The sequence below is a fragment of the Pongo abelii genome, chromosome 16 (genome assembly GCF_028885655.2).
Source record: "Pongo abelii isolate AG06213 chromosome 16, NHGRI_mPonAbe1-v2.0_pri, whole genome shotgun sequence".
NCBI classification, from domain to species: Eukaryota; Metazoa; Chordata; class Mammalia; order Primates; family Hominidae; genus Pongo; species Pongo abelii.
Window position 1 is genome coordinate 67,266,774 of NC_072001.2, and position 23,670 is coordinate 67,290,443.

Here is a 23,670-nt window from a genome sequence, read left to right on the forward strand (position 1 = left end):
CTTGGTCTCCCCACTGTTCCTTAGGCTTCTCTGACACTCTCCCCCTTGGGCTAGTTCCTCACAGGTAAGGTCTTCTGCCTTGATTAGAGCATTTAACAATATTTGTGCAGGTTGTTTATCCTGAGTAAATTGCAAGACTAATGGTAAACCAAGTATATTTTCACTGAATAAGATAGAAGCTCTTCCTTGAAGACTTCTGTGCAGAACTATGTGCAGTGAACAGAAGTCTACTCCATTTTTAGTGAGGCACTCTTCCCCACTGCTGACCCAGCCTGACGTCCTCTTCAGGACTATCATATATGGGGTCATACATAAGTAAATACCAAGTTCATTACTAAACTCACTAAAATGCTATCCTCTTTTTACAATAATTCAAGTACTCACACTGCTCAGAAACTAAACATTTGGAAACAGTGTAAAGAATTAAGAACCTATGCATAGTCTGTAGGATTCTTTGAAAAGTCATTAACTTATCATCTCAACTTCTCATGTATAAAAATCACTTAACCTTGTGAAACAATAAAAATCACAAGTTGTAATGCACAATGGGGATATAAGTGTTACAGGAATAATAAACTGTTCTAATGACTCGCCCCTTTCATGGAACAGAAAAAAACACACCTTTGCCAAGATGCGTGTTGATAGACATATATCTTGCAGTTCCAGTTAAACTTTTGTGTTCCCTGTAAGGTATGTGTTTTTTGGTTTCGGGGTCAATGTATTCCTTGGCCAGTCCAAAGTCTATAATGTGTATAACATGCTCTTTCTTATTGCCTTGTCGACCAATCAGGAAGTTCTCTGGCTTGACATCTCGGTAAATGAGGTTCTTTGAGTGCACGTATTCCATTCGAGAAAGCTGAAAGAGAAACAAATGATAGAAATACTCTAAAGAAGTATATCAGGAAAATACATCAAAACAGTTTCTTTAACCAGAGAAAGGTTTTAATTATTGAAATAACGGTAAAATTCATCTCCTTTCACCACCCAGAGTCACTTCACTGACTTGTAAACAAAAAAAATTTTGCTATAAATATGTACATAACAAATATCAAGACTAGGAAAAGAAAGTGGGATAGTACAGGTCTGCTAAAATGATAGCTCAATTTTACCTCATAACGTCACAATTTGCAAATGACAAATGAAATCAGTTGTTTATATGCTACTTCAGAAAATTAAGCATTTGAGAGAAAAGAAGTATTCCCAGGTAGGATATCAAACTGTTGGTGACCTTTGAGACAAATGCCACTGCTACATTCACCTTCTGCCCACATCTTCCTATCCTTAGTTGGACAAGACTACCCAACCCAGTTTTTGATGTTGTGACGCCCGGAGACGTTAATACTGGCCTGACATCACATAGCTAATTAGCAGCAGAGACAGGGAAACAGTTCATTATTATTATTATTATTATTACTATTATTATTATTATTATTATTTTTGAGACGGAGTCTTGCTCTGTCACCCAGGGTGGAGTGCAGCCTCAGCCTCCTGGGTTCCAGCAATTCTCGTGCCTCAGCCTCCCGGGTAGCTGGGATTACAGGCACATGCCACCACGCCTGGCTAATTTTTGTATTTTTAGTAGAGATGGGGTTTCACCATGTTGGCCACGCTGGTCTCAAACTCCTGACCTTGGGTGATCCGTCCTCCTCGGCTTCCCAAAGTGCTAGGATTACAGGCATGAGCCACCATGCCTGGCCAAAGCAGTTCATTTTTGTTGTTGTTTTAAATTTATTTTAAGATTATTTTTGTAGAGATGGGGTCTATGTTGCCTAGGCTGGTCTCAAACTCCTGGCCTCTAGTGACCCTCCCACCTCAGCCTCACAAAGTGCTGGGATTATAGACATGAGCCACCATGCCTGGCCAGGACTACAGTTTTTATGTTAAGTTAAATATAACCAAAAATAATACTCATAAAAGTATTTCAAATTTTATTAAGTATTTCTACCTACTAAGCTTTTCTATATAACTTTTTTGTTTTTGTTTTTGTTTTTTTTTGAGATGGAGTCTTGCTCTGTTGCCCAGGCTGGAGTGCAGTGGCATGATCTTGGCTCACTGCAAGCTCCGCCTCCTGGGTTCACGCCATTCTCCTGCCTCAGCCTCCCGAGTAGCTGGGACTACAGGCGCTTGCCACCAAGCCCGGCTAATGTTTTATATTTTTAGTAGAGACGGGGTTTCACCGTGTTAGCCAGGATGGTCTTGATCTCCTGACCTCATGATCCGCCCACCTTGGCCTCCCAAAGTGCTGGGATTACAGGCGTGGGCCACCGTGCCCAGCCCTTTTCTACTAACTTTTAGTAGAGAAAGAGAAGCTCAGATATTTGAATTTGGGGCTCAAAAGTCAAAGTCAATTATCTAACATTTCCAAATTTTTATAGGACAGTGGGAGAGACCATTACCACTTCAAACAAATGAAGATATATTTGCATCCTTCCCCAAAGGGCTTGTGACAAACTTCTCGAAGGAACTGCTGGAACTGCTTCTTAAACTGGTATTGGTGTATAATTTGGTAGGAGCTACAAGAGCTGCCTCTTCAGCTGAAATTTGTCTCTGAGAGAACTGGAGGCATGAGAACTACAGCAAATTCCTAGTCACACAATTTTGAATCTGAGTGTTAGTGCAATGGGTTATAACATCAATCTTTTCTTGGTTGCAACAGTGAAGGGAGAGATAGGACATGACAAAACTTTACAGCTATATTTAAAACACATAAATAGGCTGGGTGCAGTGGTTCATGCCTGTAATCCTAGCACACTGGGAGGCCGAGGTGGGAGGACTGCTTGAGACCAGTTAGGCAAGCCTGGGCAACATAGTGGGAGTCTGTCTCCACAACATTTTTTTTCTTTTTTTTTTTTTAATGAGCTGGCATGGCACCTGAAGTCCTAGCTGCTGGAGAGGCTGAGGCAGGAGAAGCGCTTGAGCCTAGGAGTTTGAGGTTGCAGTGAGCTATGATCAAGCTACTGTACTCTAGCCTGGGTGACAAAGACCTTGTCTCAAAAACAAAAAACAAAACAAAACAAAATCAAATAAATTATTCACATTTTTACAACTCCATCTAATCGTCTTCTTTCTCCCTAATCTAAATTATATACTTCCTCTTCAGTTAAGGGCAGAGCATTGCTCCAAGGTGCAAAGTCTTAAAATAGAGAAAATTGCAGATGTAGTGTGACTTCTCTGAATTTACCCTTTTTGCCCCAGCCAGCTTCCCAGAATGCCATCAAGCCTGTGAGTACTAATTCTTGATGTGTTGCTATGGCTAGTAAATCACCAAAAGGCCCACAAGGATGTGGCTGAGGAACCAGCCTACTCTCTTTTAGAATAGCAATTCCAACTTACCAACTGGATGGCTATCATTAACACCGTCTTCAAAGTAAATGTTCGGTCACAGAGGTCAAACAAGTCCTCCAAGCTAGGGCCAAGGAGCTCCAGCACCATGGCATTATATTTCCCACATGGTCCAAAGTAATACACCTGTGGGAGACCTTCACCTGAAAGCAGAGGGGAAATGGGGGTATAGAGTGGGAGACACAAAAGCCAAAATATGAGATAACAGTATTAGCACTGAATAAAATATTTTTAAAAGTACAATTTGTGAGATTTCCATTTTCTTTCATAGTCCCTACTGGAAACTTAAACTGAGCACAACAGCTTCAATGGGAACTAATAATGATGAGAAAGGCTAAGTCATTGCACAATAAATTCAAATGAGTAGCTATTTAATACCACAGTGCCAAAAACATTTCCATTGCTATAAGATAGAGAATGGTCCCTGATCCACTGGATCTTCCCAAAAGGATGCCTGAAAGTGCAGTATCATAAAAGGCTCAAAGGATGGCTCACTGAGCTCAAAGGCCAGGCTAACAGAACTTGTTACATTAGCTGGTTCATGAGCACTCTCTATGCTTACTGCCATAGCCACATGGGCTATTTGGAACTGTTGCCCTATGGACAACTCAGACTGAAGAGGCAAGGTCACAGAGAGTGCAGCCTGGCCCCAGGCCAGCACAACTGGTCCTCTTTTCACAGGGAGTCTCTATAGTTTTTTGTTTTCTATCAGCTGGAGAAAAGTCAACAGACACTTAGTGTTTGGTTGCTGATAAATACTGATGAAAGGAAAAGGGGGAAAAAACACAAGGCTGGGTTTTCTCCAGATCTGAAATTCATAACTATTAAGAAGCCAAAATCCAGACTTTCTCACCTAAGTGGCAAATTGTGAATAAATTTCCTTTATAAAGTGCATTGTAAATATGAGGCATTCACTAAATATATAACTGGTACCATGAGAACAGTAGATATTAAATAGGATTACAGACACCAGGCGCAGTGGCTCATGCCTGTAAAGTCCAGCACTTTGGGAGGCTGAGGTGAGTGGATCACAAGGTCAAGAGTTTGAGACCAGCCTGGCCAACATGGTGAAACCCTGTCTCTACTGAAAATACAAAAATTAGCTGGGCGTGGTGGCGTGCACCTATAGTCCCAGCTACTCAGGAGGCTGAGGCAGGAGAATCGTTTGAACTCGGGAGGCGGAGGTTGCAGTGAGCTGAGATGGCGCCACTGCACTCCAGCCTGGGTGACAGAGGGAGACTCCCATCTCAAAAAAAAAAAGATTACAGAACACTTAAAAAATTATCTGGTTTCATAGAGCAGAAACATTCCCATCTTATACATTTATGTATATAGTGGTCTACAGTTGCATATGTTGTAGATTATTGTTTGCTTCTCCCTCTAACAAGGTCTCAATGTTACCCAGGCTGGAGTGCAGTGGTAAGATCTCGGCTCGCTGCAATCTCTGCCTCCCGGACTAACGCGATCTTCCCAGCTCAGCCTCCCAAGTAGCAGCTGGGACTGTAGGCTCACTCTACCACACCAGACTAAGTTTTTGATTTTTTATAGAGATGGGGTCTCACTATGTTACTCAGGCTGGTCCTGAACAACTCCCAAGCTCAAGCAATCCACCCTCCCTGGCCTCCCAAAGGCTGGGATTACAGGCATGAGCTACTGTGCCCGGCCCCATTCCCTTTTCATTTCTATGGGTGGGATATAGGCAGATGTACATCTAACACATACTTCTCTCGAGGGTAGGTCTCACATATTTGGAATTAATAACTATTTCATATATTGTATTAGTCTATCTTGATTCATTAAATCCTAAACAACTTTTTTTTTTTTTTTTGAGACAGAGTCTCATTCTGTCACGCAGGCTGGAGTGCCGTGGCGCAATCTTGGCCCACTGTAACCTCTGCCTCCTGGGTTCAAGCAATTCTTGCGCCTCAGCCTCCCAAGTAGCTGAGATTACAGTCATGGTGTCCAGCAACTTTTTTTGTATTTTTTGGAGAGACAGGGTTTTGCCATGTTGGCCAGGCTGGTCTCGAACTCCCGACCTCAAGTGATCCGTCCACCTCAGCCTCCCAAAATACTGGGATTACAGGCGTGAGCTACCATGCCCGGCCTAAATCCTAAACAACTTGAACATTTTCCTTAAATATGTTTATTCCTAGCTAGTATCCTCTAATATACATTACTCCTGCTAGTTCAATAAATACCTGCTCAATTGTTTTTGTGGTTGTCTTGATTCTCCCTATCTCCAAAAGAGAAAAGGATTTAACTTGAAGTGGTTTTTTTTTTTTTTTTTTGGTTTTTTTTTTGACATGGAGTTTCACTCTGCAGACCAGGCTGGAGTGCACTGGCGCCATCTCGACTCACTGCAACCTCCACCTCCCGAGTTCAAGCCATTCTCCTGGCTCAGCCTCCTGAGTAGCTGGGATTACAGGTGCACGCCACCACGCCCAGCTAATTTTTGTATTTTTGGTAGAGACATGGTTTCCCCATATTGGCCAGGCTGGCCTCAAACTCCTGACCTCAGGTGATCCACCCGCCTCGGCCTCCCAAAGTGCTGGGATTACAGGCGTGAGCCACCACGCCAGGCCCCAAAGAGTCTTTTTTTCTCAGTTGTTTTGAAGAAGTCATTTTTCAGTTTTTTAAAAATATACAAAACCTAATAGTTGTTTCCAATGACTCCTGCTGAGACATCCAAAGCAGAACACTCTGTCCTAGAGATTTACTGCTTTTATTAATCAGACACATGGTAAATGCAGTTTGGGGATCTTTTAAATTTATGTCCTATATAAGGATTTAATGCCCTAAAATGTTATTTTCCTAATATAAATATTATATTCTTCAAAGCAGGTTGTGGCAGCACCTGTTGTTTGCATGTCCAATATCCATTCTCCCTCTCTTTTTTTCTTTTGAGACAGGGTCTCACTGTGTCACCCAGGCTGGAGGGCAGTGGTATGACCATGGCTCACTGCAGCCTCGACCTCCTGGGACCAAGCAATCCTCCTGCCTCAGCCTCCCAAACAGCTGGGAGCACAGGCACATGACACCACATCGGGCTAGTTTTTGTAATTTTTCCAGAGATGAGCTCCCACTATGTTGTCCAGGCTAGTCGTGAATTTCTGGGCTCAACTGATCCTCCTGCTTTGACCTCCCAAAGTGCTGAGATTACAGGGATGCCTCCAAAGTGCTGAGATTACAGGGATGCCTCTCCCCTTCTTTTTTTCTTTTTCTTTTCTTTTCTTTTTTTTTCTTTTTTTTTTTTGAGACAGAGTCTCACTCTGTCGCCAGGCTGGAGTGCAGTGGCACAATCTCGGCTCGATGCAACCTCCACCTCCTGAGTTCAAGTGATTCTCGTGCCTCGGCCTCCCAAGTAGCTGGGATTACAGGCACGTGCCACCACACCCAGCTAATTTTTTAATTTTTAGTAGAGATGGGATTTCACCATGTTGGCCAGGATAGTCTCGATCTCCTGACCTCGTGATCTGCCTGCCTTGGCCTCCCAAAGTGCTGGGATTACAGGTGTGAGCCACCACGCCCAGCCTCCCCTTCTTTTAAAATAACGTAACTTTTTTTTTTTTTGAGACAGAGTCTTGCTCTGTTGCTCAGGCCAGAATACAGTGGCATAGTCTCAGCTCACTGCAACCTCAGCCTCTTGGGTTCAAGCCATTCTCCTGCCTCAGCCTCCTGAGTAGCTGAGATTACAGGCACCTGCCACCATGCCTGGATAATTTTTGTATTTTTAGTAAAGATGAAGTTTCATCTTGCTGGTCAGGCTGGTCTTGAACTCCTGACCTCAAGTGATCCACCCAACTCAGCCTCCCAAAGTGCTGGTATTATAGGCATGAGCCACCACGCCTGGCCCAGAACTTCTAATTGTTGCAAATAGCAACTTGCCCAGTTATAACTCCAGTCTCCCTTGACAATTAGGAAAGACCAATGAGATGGAAGCAGAAATTAGTGTATAATTCTTTTTTTTTTTTTTAATTCAGAGTCTTGCTCTGCTGCCCAGGCTGGAGTGCAGTTGCATGATCTTAGATCAGTGCAACCTCCGCCTCCTGGGTTCAAGCCATTCTCTTGACTCAGCCTCCTGAGTAGCTGGGACTACAGACTCAGCTAATTTTGTTTCTAGTTTTAGTCTTGCCTCAGCCTCCTGAGTAGCTGGGACTACAGACTATGGTTAATTTTTTTTTTTTAGTTTTTGGTAGAGATGAGATTTCACCATGTTGGCCAGGCTGGTCTCAAACTCCTGGCCTCAAGTGATCTGCCTGCCTTGGCCTCCCAAAGTGCTGGGATTACAGGCATGAGCCACCACGCCTGGCCACTGAGTGTATAATTCTAAAAAAATTCTTTCAAGAGAGATGGCTAGAATGAAAGGTGAAAGGTGTGACCTTCTAAAGGTCCAGAAACCATCTAGAATCACCAGACATCTTGACGATGTAAAGTAGTGCCAAGAATAGATGGAGCAAAAAAGAGAACCTAAGTCCCTGACGGCTGTGGAGTAACCATGCCAATGTTGGACTTTTCTTCTCTCGGACTTTTTTTATCAAAAAGAAAAATCAATCTCCACCTTGACTGAGCTACTTGTATTTGGATTTTTAAAAAGCAGCCAACTCTAATCCTAATTAATAAACATATTACTCCATTCATTGGTTAAATTGCAAATCTGGGCATAATATCCTCTTTCTAAAGTACAAGCTAAAAGTCAGGCTTGCTTAGAAATATAATATTGGCATAATTTCCTACACTTGTTGCCAATACTTAAGGTTCAGTTTAAATGAGACAACTGATCTTGTTCTTAATAATCCTTAGTATCAAATCTAGATTATCTTGTGCCAGAAGTTTCCATGTTTACAATGAAGTCACAAAAGGATTTTGAGTAATATCTACAATTTCTAACTATAATGTCACCCATTACTCCTACCTAGGAACTTGGAAGAATTAAGAGTTCCTGCTCGCTGCATTATTGCTTTTATTAAGTACCCTGAGACCTCACAACACACTGGCAGGCCTTGGGATGCTCAAAGCAACTTCTAGACCACTGAGTGGCTTTGAAGCATTTCTAGGAGAGGGTCAAGGTCCGAGATACCAGTGCAGAAAGAGCTCAAGTCAGAGTCTTAGATCTAGTATTTGCTTCTGCTTTCAACTCTGGCACATTCCTTAGCCTCTCTGGGTTAGCTTATTCATCTGTAAAGAGGAGGGGGTTTACACAATGAGATACCACCTCACGCCAGTCAGAACGCTGATTATTAAAAAGTCAGGAAACAATAGATGCTGGCAAGGCTGTGGAGAAATAGGAACGCTTTTACACTGTTGGTAGGAAGGTAAATTAGTTCAACCATTGTGGAAGACAGTATGGTGATTCCTTAAGGATCTAGAACCAGAAATACCATTTGACCCAGCAATCCCATTACTGAGTATATACCCAAAGGAATACAAATCATTCTACTATACAGACATATGCACATATATGTTTACTGCAGCACTATTTACAATAGCAAAGACATGGAACCAACCCAAATGACCATCAATGACAGACTGGATAAAGAAAATGTGGTACATATACACTGTGGAATACTATGCAGCCATAAAAAGGAATGAGATCATGTCCTTTGCAGGGACATGAATGAAGCTGGAAGCCATCATCCTCAGCAAACTACCACAGGAACAGAAAACCAAACACCACATGTTCTCACACGTAAGTCGGAGTTGAACATTGAGAACACATGGACACAGAGAGGGGAACAACACACACCAAGGCCTGTTGGTGGATGGGAGGTGGGGGGAGGGAACTTAGAGGACGGGTCAATAGGTGCAGCACACCACCATGGCACACGTGTACCTACATAACAAACCTGCACATTCTGCACATGTATCCCGTTTTTTTCTCCCTAGAAGAAATAAAGAAACAACAACAACAACAACAAAAAAAAAAAAAAAAAAAAAAAGAGGAGGGGGTTTAGACTGGTTCCTTTTAAAACCCAAATTCTTCTTATGGCCAGGATTTCCTTCTAGCTACCTTCTGGGTTCCTCTTTGTAAAGCCACAGAACTATGAATGAAACTCACCTCCATATTTTATGAAATAATGTGTGGCACCAATTCAAATATAAGCTGGTAGTGAAACTCAACTGGAAGTGTATCTATCAGAAATATCTTTAAAACTTAAAAAAAAAAATACCCAAAATGAGATGCAGTGACTTCACCTCCTACCTACTGAGTCAGAATTTCTAGGAGTGGAAGCAAACATTGCTCCACAAGTGATTCTGATGTGTAACCTCAGCTGAAAAACACTATATCTAGAGAGTAGAAATAAAGGGTTTTGCTTTGTTTTATGATTAATATATCATAAGGATTCAGAATACAGTGACAGGCCTCTTTCAGAAGTTATTTCAGATCAAAACAACTGGACTCAATACCTTTTGAAGGAAAGAATTTTAAGGCAAGTTAAAAAGATTTCTCTGTTTAAAGTTTCTTAGTTATTTTCTTACAGAAAATATACCTTTGAGCATAAAAGTTTCTTTGGGAGATGTAGCTGTAATTTATTAGAACTATCTGTACAGAAAGCTCCCCATGCAAGTTCTACTCTGAGCCTGGTTTTTCGCAGGAGTGCCCATAAAGTAGTCTGTACTGGTGGTAAAAGACACAAACACAGGCGCACTAAGAAGTCTGTCTTTTTGGTCAGAGATTACCACACAGTAATGGCTTAACAGCTGGGCTGCATTTAAATGAAAAAAAAATCCTGTATATTTCATTCTTCTTTTGCAGAGCCATCTCTAATCCACTGCTTAAGAAATTTTAAATCAATCAACATTATGCTATGAAATCCTTTAATGAGACTGGGGAGAAGGGCAGATCCTTAAGTGCAACATAAGGTACACATGCGGTAAACAGGTATTTTCTATAAATAATTATGAGGGAATGGAAAGGAAGTGGGAGACTCAGGCAAGGAAGATATGTGCTGGATTCTTTGATCAATGGTATATTGGAAACTAAGGTATTAATGGTTTTATAATCTCTCATCTGCTCTGGAAATAATGCGCTAATGAGGTCTCCCCCTCCTAAATTGGTAAACTGCATAGAAACCTGGAAACTAAAGAAGTGACTACTGAATTTTCCTTTTCTGAAGGATTTCCAATAGATTTCATTATATTTCCTTTAACTACAGGTTAAATCTCTTATAAACCAAACTGCAACGTTACATACACAGTACATATGTTATCTTATATATTTTTCTTAGTACTATGAAACAGCCTTTCCATCATCAATAACATGATGTTATAAACCCTGCCGGACATATGGCTCACACATACATCAAGCTGCACAGAATAGGCAATGAATGTAGAACACTAGAGCTAATTTTCAGTCTGTATGAAGTTTAACTTGAGTTAAATACACCAATGCAAGGAAAATGGTTTCTTTTATCATCCAAGTTGTTATCTAAAAACAATCTACAACACATTATGAACTGTAACTACTCTAAGTAGAGATATTTTAAAATGCACATCAGGTTGAGAACTGAAATAGAACACCTCAAAGGTTCTGGTAATTTGATCCTATTATTGCCTCATAATTAGTCTTTCATTCTTTTTTAAAAACTAAATTACCTAACTTTGAAGGACAACAACCTTGGCAAGCCCATTCTTTTGCTTTGTTTATATAGTTTACTTTTTAATGTTTAAAGAAAATAGAATAATTTTTCTCCCAAATTAAATTAATTCTCTTCTCGGCCCCATCAATAGTAAAAGTTTCTAGCACAACTACTAAATGCTCTGTAATGTTTCTGAGGGATCAGGCAATTATTATTATAATACATGGGCAATTATCATTAAAGAAAATAATATTAAACATGTACCCTTAGCAAGAAATCAGAAATAGGCAGATAAACAAGATGTTATTCCATTGTAAGTAATGAAAGGGAAAAATGGAAGCATAGCCTTTAAAACTCAGAGAATAAACCCATAAAACAATGCATTATTACAAAGATATGAGATAATACGTAGTATTACTTTTTTAAAAAAGAACAATCCCTCTCATGTCTCTGACTCTGAAAAATGTCTCTTTGCAACATGAACCAGTTAAACATATGAATTTACTCAAAATGCTGGTTTAATAACAAAAACAGCTAGGCCCAGAATTAAGAAAACAGGATTACTTTGTCCTATAATGAAAAATGTTTTACAATCATCTTGTTTAAAGTCCTCCTGGGAACTGGAATACTGCCAAACACAGGCTGCTAACACGAGCTCAAACTTGTATGGTGGGGGAAGAGGCAGTGAGGAAAGGCAAAAGAAGAGGAATAATTTCACATTTCTGAGCCACAGACATTGAGCTTTAACAGTGTCTCTATTACATACACATATTTATGAATGCCTTGAGCCTTAAAGCAGGCTTAACATTTTATTTACCCAAAAGGAGTCAGAAAAGAAAGCCCAAGACAGGACAGATTTCTTCTATAGTAGATAGAATCCAAAATACACTTTTCATCATACACTTTTCTTTCTTTTTTTTTTTTTTTGGAGACAGAGTCTTGCTCTGTTGCCCAGGCTGGAGCACAGTGGTGCAATTTTGGGTCACTGCAACCTCTACCTCCCGGGTTCAAGTGATTATCTGGCCTCAGCCAACCGAGTAGCTGGGATTACAGGCATGCACCACCATGCCTGGCTAATTTTTGCATTTTTAGCAGAGCTGGGGTTTCACCATGTTAGCCAGGCTGGTCTCAAACTCCTGGCCTCAAGTGGTCCACCTGCCTCTGAGGCAGGAGAATAGGGTCTGGAAACAGTAAACCTAAGGGCCAACCTATGGCTGCCTTCTTGGAATTGGACTAAGAGGAAAACCCCACCTGTTCACAACCAAGTCATAAGGGGCCAAAGGCCCGTCCCTCTCCGAACCTCCCCTCCCTTATGTCAGGAATGGGAATGTCTGGTTTTGGTCCATTCTGGGACCTTCATCTGCATATATGCCATAGGTGAGATGCCTCTGATTGGTCCTGGGCAGAATCTTGCTTCTGACTGGTCCTGGACAGAATCCTGCCTCTGATTGGTCTAGGGCAGAATCCTTCATTTCCATAGGGCATAACCTATCAGAAGCCTCTAAAGGTACTTAGATGTGTTACCATGATCTTTTGTTGTTGTTGTTGTTGTTGTTGAGACAGAATTTCACTCGTGTCGCCCAGGCTGGAGTGCAATGGCATGATCTCGGCTCACTGCAACCTCTGCCTCCCAGGTTCAAGTGATTCTCCTGCCTCAGCCTCCCAAGTAGCTGGGATTACAGGTGCCTGTCACCACATCCAGCTGATTTTTATATTTTTAGTAGAGTCGGGGTTTCACCATGTTGGCCAGGCTGATCTCAAACTCCTGACCTCAGGTGATCCACCTGCCTCGGCCTCCCGAAGTGCTGGGATTACAGGCGTGAGACACTGCTCCTGGCCTACCATACTTTTTAATTCAATAAAAACCCCAAGGAACATTACAATCAGGGCTCTTGAGCCACCTGCTCAAGCCCGCTCCCACTCTGTGGAGTGTACTTTCACTTCAATAAATCTATGCATTCGTCTTCCATTGTTTTGTGCGTTTTGTTCAATTCTTTGCTCAAGGCACCAAGAACTTGGACAACTCACAGTCAAGACTTTCTATCTGGTAACACCTTGGCCACCCAAAGTGCTGGGCACATGAGCCACTGTGCCTGGCCCAAAATAAAAACAGGTAAAAGTGTGTTGTGTATTGGAGGTGGGGTAGGGGCAGAGGAGTAAAGTCCTTTCCCTTTCCAAAAAGACTAACTCGGCTGGGTGTGGTGGCTCATGCCTGTAATCCCAGCACTTTGGGAGGCCAAGATGTGCGGATCATGAGGTCAAGAGATCAAGATCATCTCGGTCAACATGGAGAAACCCCATCTCTACTAAAATATAAAAAATTAGCTGGGCGTGGTGGTGCATGCCTGTAGTCCCAGACTAGGGAGGCTGAGGCAGGGGAATCACTTGAACCCAAGAGGTGGAGACTGCAGTGAGCCAAGATCGCAACACTGCACTCCAGCCTGGTGACACAGCAAGACTCCGTCTCAAAAAAAAGAGACTAACTCAACTCAGCTCAGTTCCTAACAGACTAACTTTACTCAGATGGTAAATTCATGAGATTAAAAAACCCAGTATTTGACATTTTCCCACCTTCCTTAGTACTGTAGTTCCTGCGATTTAAGATAAAAAGATGGAATATCTATTGAATTTCAAAATCTGCCTCAAAACCTAAGAAAAGACACTTGATTCTTCTTAAAACACACTTGAACAATTAACAACTTAAAAAGTCAAGAAGGTTCTAGCTAGCATCTAGAAGGAATGAAAAGGAAAAAATGAGGTTACCCAAAGTACAGTGATCCCCTTCCTGACAATTGTGCCCCGGTCCCATTACACTTTCTTTATCCATGTGTCTGTCTTCCCTGCTAACAGAAGGCTATTTGAAGGCAGCAGCTACTGTGTGTTAATTTTTTATATGTCAGCACCTAGCACTGGTCCAAGCAAATGGTAGATATGGTTAAAATAAGTACTAAGTAAATTAATAACTACAACTCAATGCAATGGCACTTGAGTTTTCCATTTGGAATGCCTAATGCTTTCCTCAAAATGCTGAAATACACACAATACATACAGAGCAAAGCAAATTCAGTGGATTTAAAATGTGCACAGAATACTAACACAACTGATTTTTCTGAGTTCTTGCTTACATTTCATGGGAATACTTTTAAAAGACAGTTCTGCTGGGCAAGCCACAAGTATGAATACTCCAAGTAAATTCAGAGTTGCAATATTTCTACATTGACTTCTGTGTATTTTAAATCTTCCATGATGATTGTAAATGGTATCTACAGTTTATCTTGCTGTTCCCATATGTAGGTAAACAGCTATGCAGAATTACTTATTTCAGTTAACAGCACTGAAAACTACACACAAACAAATGTCTTCTCTCTTCTCTCTCAAAACAGCACCTGCCCATCTAAACAGATTAAATGACCAAAAAAATTAGACATCTAAATCATCTAATATGAAAGGAAGTCCAGTAACTTCTTCCTATCCTTATCTTCTCCCTCTCAATTTGTAAACAAATTCTTTATTTTGGTCCCGTTTAACCTGGAAATTACTACTTCACCTAAGTAGTCTTTTCCTACCACACTTGAATCTCATGGTCATCCTGCAAGGAAAAACAGGGGAAGTACTAAAGACCCCATTTTACAGATGAAATAAAAACCCTGAGAAATATTGTGTGAACTTTCCTAGGTTCCCAAATAATACCACAACCAAATCTCTCAATTCCAGACTCACTGTTCTCTTCTCTACACTAAGCTGCCTGCATTCTCTTACTCTTAATGTTCTTTTTCATCTGTGTTGTTGCCAAAATTATTCTCCATGCTCCCCAACCCAATTCTTCCAAACCCTATGTCCTGCCCTTTTGGTTAACATTTTTTTTTTCCACCAATTCTTTATCACCTTTCCAGTACATAAATCCCCCACTATGCTCCACAGGCAGCTTGATTTGTCCTACTCACCCTTTTGGCTTCCCTTATTTTTAATTTTTAAGAAATTTTCTTGCCCTCTCCCCCATTATTTTAAAATCAGCTCCACAAACACTATCTTTTCACCTTTCCTGTCCACCTCTCTGTGGTTCTCAAGCCTTGTCAATTCCAGTCCCTGGTCTGGAACAGGAACCACCTGGGGCATTACTTTTTTAAATTATAAAAGTGACAGACAGATATAGCATGGATATCTATATTACCCATTTTTAGACAACCAAACATAACAGCAAACCAAAAGCAGTAAAAAGCATATAAAGAAAAGGTATTCACACCCGGGCACGGTGGCTCACGCCTGTAATCCCAGCACTTTGGGAGGCCGAGGCAGGTGGATCACGAGGTCAGGAGATCCAGACCATCCTGGTGAAACCCCATCTCACTAAAATACAAAAAATTAGTTGGGCATGATGGCGCACACCTGTATTCCCAGCTACTCGGGAGGCTGAGGCAGGGGAATCACTTGAACCCCGGAGGCGGAGGTTGCGGTGAGCCGAGATCATGCCACCGTACTTTGGCCTGGCAACACAGCAAGACTCCGTCTCAAAAAAAGGAAAGAAAAAGAAAAAGTATTCACAACCCCAAAGGCACATGATTAAGAATAGTGTACTGCAACTTCATTTTTAATTTAATACTATAGCATGGGCCAGACACGGTGGCTCACGCCCATAATCCGAACACTCTGGGAGGCCAAGGCAGGTGGATTGGTTGTGCTCAGAAGTTCAACACCAGCCTGGGCAACATGGTGAAACCCCTGTCTCTACCACAACTACAAAAAATTAGCCAGGTGTGGTGGTGCGTGTTTGTGGTCTCAGCTAATTGGGAGGCTGAGACGAGAGGATCACTTGAGCTTCAGAGGCAGCAGTTGGCAATGAGCTGAGATCACACTGCTGTACACCAGCCTGGGTGACAGAGTGAGACTCTGTCTCAAAAAAAAAAAAAAAAAAAAAAAGAAAAAGAAAAATACTACAGAGTGGATATTTTTTCTTATCAATATATGGACCTACCTTATTCATTTTAATAGCTACATATCAATAGTAGTATAATATTATTCTACCATGTATCATGTCTGTTTAACTTTCCCCTTACTGATGGGCATTTATGCTGTTTCCATGTGTTAATCAGAAATATATATTATAGTGAACACCTATTGCTTTTGCCTGGTCTGCATCCTTTTGTTCCTTCTGATACCACCACCTTGTTCTTACAGTGGGAAAGTACCATTTCCCCAGTGTTACTTCATGTGGTTAAAGTGGGGGCAACCCATCTCCCATCGCCATCCCGAGGATGCCACAAGCCCAATTAATCAGAATACTCTATCTGCCTGCCTGGGAAAACTGGCTCAGGAATGGGTGTCATGTCTCTCATGTAACAAGAGTCAACTCTAGGACTTCTGTGGAACTACAGAGGAGTATTCTCTCTCTTTCTCTCTCTCTCTCTCCGATCGCTAAACTGAAAGCAGCTCAGCCTGGAGTTGCCAGGGACCACCACATGGAGAAAGCCTATTTGAGAATGAAGCTAATGCAGAGAAAGAAGAGGTGAGAAAAAAAGAAAGGCAAATGTATCACATACCTATGGACCAAGGACATTATTAGTCCTGTATCTGGATGGCTTGAAGTGAGAATGCTTTTGACTTCTCAGTTCTGTGAGCCAAGAAATTGGCTCCCTCTCTCAAATGAGCTTGAACTGGGATTCTACTCTTTGCAAATAAAAGTATCTAGACAAATAGGCATGCAATACTACAAAAAAAAAAAAAAAAAAAAAAAAAAAATCTTATGCCTATATTTTTGGGCATGTTTGTAAATGCATTTTTTTTTTTTTTTTAGACAGAGTCTCACTCTGTCGCCCAGGCTGGAGGGCAGTGGCACGACCTCGGCTCACTGTAACTTCCACCTCCCGAGTTCAAAGGATTCTCCTGTCTCAGTCTCTGGAGTAACTGGGATTACAGGCATGCGCCACCATGCCCGGCTAATTTTTATATTTTTAGTAGAGACAGGGTTTTACCATGTTGGCCAGGCAGATCACCTGGCTGGGCCTCCCAAAGTGCTGGGATTATAGGCGTGAGCCACCATGCCCTGCCCCGTAAACATATCTTGAATGTTAATTCCTTAAAGAGGAAATGCTGAGTCAAATGCTTGCATAGTTAACATTTTAGTATGTAGTGCCAAACTGTCAGTTTTGGTTTTTGTTTTTTTAAGTCAGGGTCTCACTCTATCACCCAGGCTATAGTGCAGTGGCACAAACCATGGCTCACTGCAGCCTTGACTTCCCAGGCTCAAGCAATATTCCCACCTCAGCCTCTCGAGTGGCTGGGACTTATAGACGTGTGACACCACGCCTGGCTAGTTTTTAATTTTTTGTTGAGTCAGGGTCCCACTAGGTTGCCCAGGTTGGTCTTGAACTCCTGGGCTCGAGCAGTTCTCCCACCTCATCCTTCCCAAACTGCCAGAGTTCGAAACCTTCTTTGGTCCCTATTCTGACTCTAGGCCTGGGCCTATTTTCAACATTTAGCACGAAGTCCCCAGTACTTGAGTACTCAGGTCTGTGGGGGTATTTAAAAATAAAATGGCAGCCGGGCACAGTGGCTTACGCCTGTAATCCCGCCACTTTGGGAGGCCAAGGCGGGTGGAACACGAGGTCAGAAGATCAAGACCATCCTGGCTAACACGGTGAAACCCCGTCTCTACTAAAAAATACAAAAAAATTAGCCAGGCGTGGTGGTGGGTGCCTGCAGTCCCAAATACTCAGGAGGCTGAGGCAGGAGAATGGCATGAACCCAGGAGGCAGAGCTTGCAGTGAGCCGAGATCGCGCCACTGCACTCCAGCCTGGGTGACAGCGAGAATCCGTCTCAAAAAAAAAAAAATAATAATAATAAAATAAAATCGCAGGTTATATTCCTTTTAGAACATTAATTAAGCCTGGGCACGGTGGCTCACACCTGTAATCTCAGCACTTTGGAAGGCTGAGGCAGGAGGATTGCTTGAGGCCAAAAGTTCGAGACTAGCCTGGGCAACATAGGGAGACCCCATGTTTACAAAAAATAAAAAAATTAGTTGGGCGTGTGATGCATGCCTGTGGTCCCAGCTACTCAGGAAGCTGGGGTAGGAGAATCTCTTGAGCCCAGGAGGTTGAGGCTACAGTGAGCTGTGATGACACCACTGCACTTCAGCCTAGGTGATAGAGCAAAACCTCATCTCCAAATATATATATTATATATATAATTTATATTTTATATTTTTATATTTATATAAATATAAATACATATATATTTGGAGATGAGGTCTTGCTCTTATATATACGTATATGTATATTAGGATATACATATACATATACATATATATATTAGGTGCTGTGCCTATCTTGTTCACTACTGTATCCCTAAGACTTAGCTTAGAATAGTACTTAACCCAAGTGGGATGCTCAAGAATATCTCTTTAATAAATGCATGAACAGAGACATAGCAGCCTCTGGGCCTTGGTTTATTTTTTGTACTTGGAAAGCTTTCCTTACTCTTCCATTTTTATATGTCCAAATAAATCATAGTCCTTTTTTAAAGCTCAGCCCCATACATGCCACTCTCTCTATAAAACCTTTTCTCTTTCCCAAAATTAGAAACCATTTTTTTCTTTCAGAACTTCCTCATTTTATATGCATTTTAAAAATATATATAACATTCTACTGTTTTAGCTTGTGTTACAGTTACTTACCATTATTGTCCTACCATTAACCTTACTGTCCTACCATGAACATACTGTAAGCTCAGTAAATATTACATTTTCCTTCCAATGACACTCTAGTGTCCTGAAGGGTAGAGATCATCTTATTTATAATTCTTTGGCCCTCAAATTACCCAGCATAGTGCTAGCTATAAACACAGTGATGTGTAGTGTTTTGTTAGTGAAAACTTCATCTCCTTGCATTATCACTAATGTAGAAGAGATTACCTACAGGCTGGCTTTAAGGCAATATGAAGTATAAAGAAAAGAAAATGCAGAAAAATGTTAAAAGTGTGTTAGACTGCTGAAAGCACAAGAATGCAGAATCGTGCAGAGCTGACAAACTCTTCTTTTAATGGACGGAATATAAATTACTTTTGTAGAAAGAAAATGACGTATAATTGGTCACAAATGTTAAAAATTGATCTTTTTATTGGTTTTTGTTCCAAGCACACTTATAAATAACTTATATCCTACAAATATAAAAGGGCTTAGCTAGCAGCTAGATTACTATTATGAGAGTAGGCACAAGGAGTTTTCTATCTTTAAATAGTTACTGGAACTTAAGGAAATGTTTTCTTACCAATGACACTGACAGATACGGGAAAGGAACTAGTTAAGTTTTAATATAATACAGTAGATACAAAATTCTGCCTTCTCATAATCATAGGAATAACTCTCTTCAATGACTCACCTTCTTCATTCCATAGTACTCCACAGCTTTGGGAATGCTAAATGTTACCTCCCTTCTAAATGCTTAACCTTGACATACTATGAGCTAGGAGGAAGAGTGACTAAGGGCTGTGGTCAGTCCTTTGAGGGTCACTGAGCTTACTTCTAGTCCTTATTTTAGACTGAGACTTCCCTTGTCTTTGACCTCCTTAAACAAGCATTCTCTAAGGGCAGCCACTAAAAGCTCTACTCAATGCCAGAAAAATGGCTGTGAGAATACGGATGGAAGAGAAACATACAGGTATACAGTAAGAGAAATATGAGTAAAGACCAAAAAAAGGTCAAAATATGACACAGAATTAAAGGGAGAAAATAGCACCAGAACCTTCAGGGCCTGTGTCTATTTCCAAGCAAGCTCCCAGTGACAGGTTTTGGTGGTCCACCTTTTTGAAACCTCTGCCTGCATAAGCACTATATCGATTTCCTATAACTAATCACAACTCTTCAGTCCAGTTCACTTATACATAAGTTACATGGGTGTATTTCTAGAACCTTACCTTCTATTTTTCATGAAGTCCTTTAAAAGAAAACAAAATCTAAGTAGCAAATTCTACCTTCACACTGAGCAAATAACCTCAAGCAGTTCTGCACTTTGCAAAATGATGCGCTGAAAAGGTGTCAGTACTTTGTGTTACTGTGGGATGTATGAAGGCCAAACAATTTCTATAATAAACTCACAACAGTCTATTTGCAATTAAGGAAATTATGGTCCAAAATGTGTAAAATAGAAGTGTTTTTCTTTTGCAGGAGGGAAAAGGACAGATTCTCTCTCTCTCTCTTTTTTTTACATTTTCCTTTCCCCAGTGCAAAATTCTCTAAAATTTTATAAATGTAATTAAAGGCAATTACTCTATGTGGCTCAGGTGACTTAGAGCTATTTGAGAATTTAAAGAGGCAGGGAAGGACCACAGGAGGTCTGGCCCTAAAAGATAAATACATCTCTTATAGCATTATATATGAATATCTCTTGCTTATATTTCATCACGCAGTAGGGTACATTGTTAGCCATAGTATCAGAAATGTCCTAAAACTTTACGGAAATTACAAAGGACACACAACTGGAAAATTTGTCGTGGTCCACAAGTCGGGCCTCAGAAATATCAGGGTTTTGTTTTTGTTTTTTGCAAACTAGTATAGCTAAAGGCTGAGGTCCTGATATTTCACCTTTGGAAGAAGAGATGGAAATTCATAGTATCACTATGTAAGCTCCATTTAAGACTAGAAATTATTAGTACTGAGTATGTGAATTATACCTCTCCAAGTCCAATAAATGAAACAACTCTTCCTGTTTTTTCCTTCACAAAATTAAGCATTTGCCACAGACTGGACTTAAGCTACAACATCAATGGAGGCATTTAAATATCCTTTTAAAATGTTTCCTGACAATGTAGGTAGATTTGAAATCTCTCTCTCCCTCCCGCTTCCTCTCTCAAAGGAAAAGATGACCACACCACACTTTTCCTTATCTGACATTTGTTCCATAAGATAGAGCTGGTTTTCATATACTGATCAGGTTCTTGCTACTAACTCACCAAATCAGGCACACTTTTATATTTAAGTTCTGCTCCCTAAGAGGAACAACTGTGACATTAGAGCTGCTCAGATATTTTCAAACACTCCCCTCACACTTTACCCAGTGAACAGGATTGTAACTTTTTAACATGAGGCTGTTAAAATAAATATAAAATATTATAAAAAATAAAATATAAAATAAAATTAGGTTGCTGTTGCCCTAATATTTACTTATTTCAAATAGGCCACTCACACAGAGAGGAGCAGGTCCTCAGAGCGTAAAAGTTAGGCAGATGTTGCTTTAAACCTCAACTCATCATTCCAGACCCCCTCAAAGTATGAGAAGGGCTGCCTCTCTTAACAGAGGCTCAAAGTAGGTTTTTCTCCAAAATGATTATTTTCCCACAAGAGGTGGGGAGTACAATACATTGTGAAAGGTATAGTTCTGTTTCTGGGAGTACTCATTGCCCTATGCCAGGACCACACACTAGCTCTCAGTTTCTACTCCCTACTGTGACAATCTCAAGATGTTAAAATGTCTCAAGGCAAAATGGCTTGCTATTTAGCAAGTGTTACTAGAAGAGAAAGAAAAGCATGGTCTGTAAGCTCTCCATTTCCTTGTTATATTGTCATTTTTTTTCTCCCAGCTCTTAAACCTCATTCTTAGAGAATATGCTCTCTCTTGAGTGGTGGGCCCATGTGGTTCTGTACCCACAAGTAAGCTACCTGGACCAGGATTGAAAAGCTGACCCAAGATGGGTCAGCCAATCTTCTTCTTAGGAATTTGCAGTTGTGACATAAGGGCTCTACTCAATCTCTGCTAGGGCTTAAATCGAGGAGAAGGGCTGTGCAGGAGGCCTTTTCCCACAAAATATAAGAAGCAGAGAAGGCTGGTAATATAGAGAAAATGATACTGGTAGACGCAAGCTGAGGCAGGAGATTTTACAGCCCTAAGCAGGAGGAGGGTCAAAAAAGTGTCAGAGACAAGAAGAGTTGAAAAGAAAGCCAGGGACCAAGAGTAGTTGTCTTGGTTCCTAGGGATTATCCAAGTGCTTTGTTCTAATCCCTAGATAGGCCTGTATATTTCCTTTCTCGGTTCCATGACATATCCTGCTGGTCTTCCAGTAAATATTCCTTTTGAGTTTAAGCTAATTTAAATAGATGCTGTTATTTGCAATCAAAACAGTGTTGACTAAGAACATATATAACTGCTCTACCTCCTCTTAAACCAACATTTTTTATTGGCTTGTTTCACACAATAGATAACTGGAAAAACACCCAAACATGAGATGACAAAATGTTTGATGGCAATTTAACACATGTATCAGTAAAATGAAATTTCAGCCCCAAAGTGGGTGTCTGAGAAATCATGGCAAACCAGAGTGATGCCTTAGTATTTCCAAAGACACTGAGAAGGAAAAAAGCCTCATTGGGTTTTATAAATCAACAAAATATATGTACCTTAAATCTCTTCTGTATAAATATAGCAGAAGCAGAAAGAGTCTAAAAGTCTAAAAACCCATAAAAAGTTTTTGGGTAAAGGAAAGGGGGTTCTGGATTATCTTCCCCGCAAGGTAGAAGTTAAACTCCTGAGTGGATGGTAACTTAAGGACTGTGTTAATGAGAACATATTTGGCAACGATTGTGCAACTCCAAGAGAGGTGACTGAGAAAGATTTAAACACTGAACTCATTTGTATTGTATATATTTATTTTCTGTATTTCAAACATTTCTTAAATATTCACTATGTACAAGATACTATACTAGACAGTTAAGGGAAGAAAGAGAAAAAAGATAAATAAGGTACCGACTCTATCCACAGGGAACGTAACAGGTAGAAAACTGTTAGGTAAACAGCTAACATGGTCCTGGAAATATGTCACGTCAACAAAATTAGCTGGGTGTGGTGGCACATGCCTGTAATCCCAACTACTCGGGAGGCTGAGGCAGGAGAATCGCTTGAACCTGGGAGGCAGAGACGGCAGTGAGCTGAGATTGCGCCACCACACTCCAGCCTGGGCGACAGAGCGAGACTCCATCTCAAAAAAAAAAAAAAAAAAAAGAAAGAAAAGAAAAGAAAATAGTGAGGAAAACTTGAGCTAAACTTTTTCTCACTTCAATTCATGGCTATCTCCACTTATTCACACTATCTAGAATTGGAGATGACAATGTCTAAATCTTCAGTCCTCAAAATGTAATTGCAAGGCTATCCATTCATACTTTTGCACAGCAAAAGAAATAATCAGCAGGGAGAGGAGTTAACCTGTTGAATGGGAGAAAATAACTGCAACTATTCATCTGACAGGGGACTAATAACCAGAATATACAAGGAACTCAAACAACAAAAACCGCCACAAATAATCCCATTTAAAAGTGGGAAAAGAACATTAATAGATATTTTTCAAAAGAACACACACATGGCCAAGAGGTTATTAAAAAATGTTCAACATTAGTACTCATTAAAGAAATGCAAATCAAAACCACAGTGGCATATCATCTTACTGCAGTCAGAACGGCCACTATTAAATTAAGAAAATAACAGATGTTAGCAAAGATGCAGAGAAAGGGAACTCTTTTACACTGTTGGTGGGAATGTAAATTAGTACAGTCTCTATGGAAGACAATATGGAGATTTCCCAAAGAACTAAAAATAGAAATACTATTGGATCTAGCAATCCCAGTACTGGGTATCTACTCAAAGGAAAAGAAATCAATAATCAAAAAGATATCTGTACTCATGTATTTTTCACAGCACTATGCACAACAGCAAAGATATGGAATTAACCTAAGTGTCCATCAATGGATGAATAGATAAAGAAAATGTG

The 23,670-nt window shown here is 40.6% G+C and overlaps 1 protein-coding gene across 12 annotated transcripts in view; it reads right to left on the minus strand.

Moving 5' to 3' along the window:
- CSNK1G1 (casein kinase 1 gamma 1) overlaps positions 1 to 23,670 on the minus strand; it is a 211,445-nt gene that overhangs the window by 47,594 nt on the left and 140,181 nt on the right. For all 12 annotated transcript variants that reach the window (XR_008514126.1, XM_063716689.1, XM_009249904.3 and 9 more), the window contains exons 4-5: positions 3,334 to 3,485; positions 622 to 856 (exon numbers count right to left, since the gene is read on the minus strand). Coding sequence is in view for 11 of the 12 variants with exons in the window: in XM_009249904.3 (XP_009248179.1) it covers positions 622 to 856; positions 3,334 to 3,485 (387 nt within the window). In the remaining variant the exon portion in view is untranslated. The remainder of the gene's footprint in view (positions 1 to 621; positions 857 to 3,333; positions 3,486 to 23,670) is intronic.